This window comes from Cyprinodon variegatus, unplaced genomic scaffold, assembly GCF_000732505.1.
Source record: "Cyprinodon variegatus isolate N-32 unplaced genomic scaffold, C_variegatus-1.0 Scaffold1312, whole genome shotgun sequence".
Lineage (NCBI taxonomy): Eukaryota > Metazoa > Chordata > Actinopteri > Cyprinodontiformes > Cyprinodontidae > Cyprinodon > Cyprinodon variegatus.
The window spans coordinates 131,196-134,422 of NW_015151765.1; the positions used below are offsets into that span (position 1 = coordinate 131,196).

General features: G+C 38.1%; 1 protein-coding gene across 1 annotated transcript in view; it reads right to left on the reverse strand.

Moving 5' to 3' along the window:
• LOC107102759 (zinc finger protein Gfi-1-like) overlaps positions 1–2,995 on the reverse strand; it is a 6,136-nt gene extending 3,141 nt beyond the window's left edge. Inside the window, exons 1-2 of the mRNA XM_015402180.1 lie at positions 2,724–2,995; positions 67–275 (exon numbers count right to left, since the gene is read on the reverse strand). Coding sequence (XP_015257666.1) covers positions 67–275; positions 2,724–2,973 — 459 coding nt within the window. The 5' untranslated portion in view covers positions 2,974–2,995. The remainder of the gene's footprint in view (positions 1–66; positions 276–2,723) is intronic.
• Positions 2,996–3,227: the final 232 nt, after the last annotated feature.

Genomic DNA, 3,227 nt, shown 5'->3' on the forward strand with positions numbered 1-3,227 from the left:
ACTGAATAGAATTGAAAACATCTGCAAACATAAAACTCTCCACCATCAGGTTTAATCCTGACATACTTTGCTGCAGAGCAGACACTCCTGTCTGATCCTGGTGCAGCCGCCGCTCCTCGTCTCCCTCTCCATGTGCGGCGGCTGAGCCACGTGTCCCATCGACAGCTTATCTGGAAACCCTGAGCTTCCAGGAGATGGCGGCCACGCCGCAGCGTCTGGTTTCTCCTCTTTGATGAAGGTATCAGAGTGAAGAGGACTGCAGGCCTCAGCGCAGCCTACAGGAAGAGAGCCGAAAAAGATTAAGGACATCTTTTTCTACTGATCGAGCCTAACGTGAAGATAATGATATCTCTGTTATCCCCCTATGACATCATAGCACAGGTGCCCTAAACTGTTTCAGGTGTGAAGCTCCAGCATCGCCTTCAATAGAGTCCAATCCTGAACCAGGGGCAGAGCTAGATGGGGGCCAAGGGGGGCTGTTGCTACCACTCATCTCTATTTATTCACTGGATTGCTGCCTGAAAAAGTGAAGCATCCAGCCGCCATGTTGGTACTCCCCACTCCCACAGTGGCAGTAAAATGCCTCCCTGTGCAGCATTTAGCTGCTAAAACCAGGAAGTCGTTCCTCAGGTCATTTCCCAGTCAGTGGATGAACTAAGCAATACATCCATCTATAGCCGATGGATCCTATAGTTTAGTCTGCAGACTAACTTTAGTCTGACTCTCTCAGACTGACTGGAAGACATTGACTGAGTTAGACGCTGACATTGGGTCTAACGTTAGAAAATAGAAAGTAGAGAAAATAGAAAGTCATTCACTGAGAAATGTTAATGTAGGAAATCTTTATTCAGTGATGATGATGTCGTTTTTGAAGCGTTTGTTGTATTTCGCGTTTGAAAAAGTCATGAGCTGAAATATATTGCAGGTTAGATCAACGGGAATAAAGCAACTCAAACATCTGACCTATATATAGATCTATATATATATATATATATATATATATAGATAGAACTTTATTGTCGTTACACAGGTACAGGTACAAGGCAACGAAATGCAGTTTAGGTCTAACCAGAAGTGCAATAGCAGCAAGTGCAGGATAAATAATGGTTCCATAAATACAGGACATGGTTCTACTGAATGAGTATAGAGATGAATACTATTATAAATAATGAATATAATATATAGATCACTAGTTTTATGAACAAAATTTACAGCTGGATATGAACTGAATATAACATACAGGTGGATATTACTATAAAAAGGGTTTTTACAGTTATGTACAATACGATATATACAGATGGGTTTTACTATAAAATAAATAAATAAAGTTTGGACAGAAGCTATCTACATTAAAATGCAGTGGAAGGTATATATCTATATATATATATATATAAAATCACATTTACTGCTCTGATCGTGTCCCATGATGACATCAGAGAAGCTGTTAAATGGAGAAAATGGAAAAAGCATCAAATTTGTCTCGGAAAATGTATTAAACATTTTTAAAGATGTTTATTAACATTCTTTAGTGAGTTAAGGATAGAAATAAGAGACTTTAGTTCCATAATTACATCATTTATGGGAACCTGGACGGGTATCTGGTGGCGCAAATGAGCCGCTGGAACGGATCGCGATTTTATCGGAATCACGATCGGGTAGAGACAGGGGCCATGATCGCCCACAGTCAACCACTGCCACCCTGTGGCGCCCCCTACCTGCTGATCCCATGTGGACATTATTCACTAGCAGTTCCTCTCTAAACCAGCAGGGGGCAGTTTATTTTGTTCTGTAGGGAACTTTAGTGAGTTAATAACTAGAAATAGAACTGATAAATCCTTAAATGAAAGTAAAACTAAATTTATGTTATTTGTTGATAAAAGGACACTGAGGTAAAACTGACTTTAAACAATGTTGGAACTGAAAGAGTAAATTAAACTCTTTTTTTGGGAGAAGTAATATATGATAAGGTTTGTTGGAAGCCTCAAATAAAAAATGTAAAAAAATAAATGTTCCAAGTCTATTTCTATTATTTACAAAACTATAGATTTACTGAATAAGAACCGTTTAATTTTCTGTACTTCTCACCTGTGATGCTTTATGTGACTTACTGTGCTGAGGGGAAATGTATAGAAAACTAATTTAGATCCAATAATTAAACCGCAGAAAAGAAATAATAGAATAATAAATGGAGTTTGACGCCGTGATTCTACAGGTCAGCTATTTATAGGATCACAAACATTTCTGGAAATAACATTTCTATACATTGCATATTTAAAAACATTGGAAATTATGTTAAGAGTGGAAAATAAGAAAATCCCTGTTTGTTCAAACAATCTTAAATCAGGAGATTTATAACTTCAGGAGGTTAATAATGTTTGAACTAATGTCACTGCATCAGCTTTGGCTGGAAATGATGAAATAAAGATTAATAACTAGATAGTAGTTTCCAAGAAGACTTTAAAATCTAAAATTATAAAACGTGAAGTTTGATTTTTCAGTTTAAGTTATGTGTTTTCTAATTATGTTTTAGTAGCAGTTATTGTTATGACGCTATAGAATCAGCAGAAACAAGCCTTGCTGTTTGATGGATTCTTTTGTTAAAATATATATTTTTATTTCAAACCAAAATAAAGTAATCAATCATTTATTCATATAATGGTCCTGATTTTAGCGCTTAGACTGTGGATAGGAGAGTTCTGACGTAGAAATAGATTTTCACCCACCGTTAGACTTAGGAGGGAATATTTGCAGCTGAAAATCTGCATCAGTTTCTCTGACAGCATAGAGGTCAGCCTGTGAGGAAGCAATGGACGCCTGCTTCAGTTCTGGGTGTTTAGCTGTGGAGTACCCCAGGGAGACGTCCCAGGACTCCAGCTTTTCCTCCGAGGGGCCGAACACCACGGGGCTGGGGCTCCTGGCTGAGGGCCGAAGGTGGTGCAGCCCTCCTCGCTTCACCAGGAAAGATCGAGGCATCGCTCAGGGATTCAGAGCTAAAATCTGAAAAACAGAAACGCTTTAATTCACAGAATCTGACAAAGCGTGAAAGCTCATCATTAGAAATAAATCAGTTTCATGTCTTTTTATCTGAAATTATCCAAAACATTTAAATAAAGATGATTGAAAAGGAGATTTCCACCCAAAAGAGGGCAGCAGAGCTGTAGAAAACCAATCATAGAGCCGCATAGTTCTGCTTGTTTTTACATTTTATTTAGATTTTTTAAAAGGTC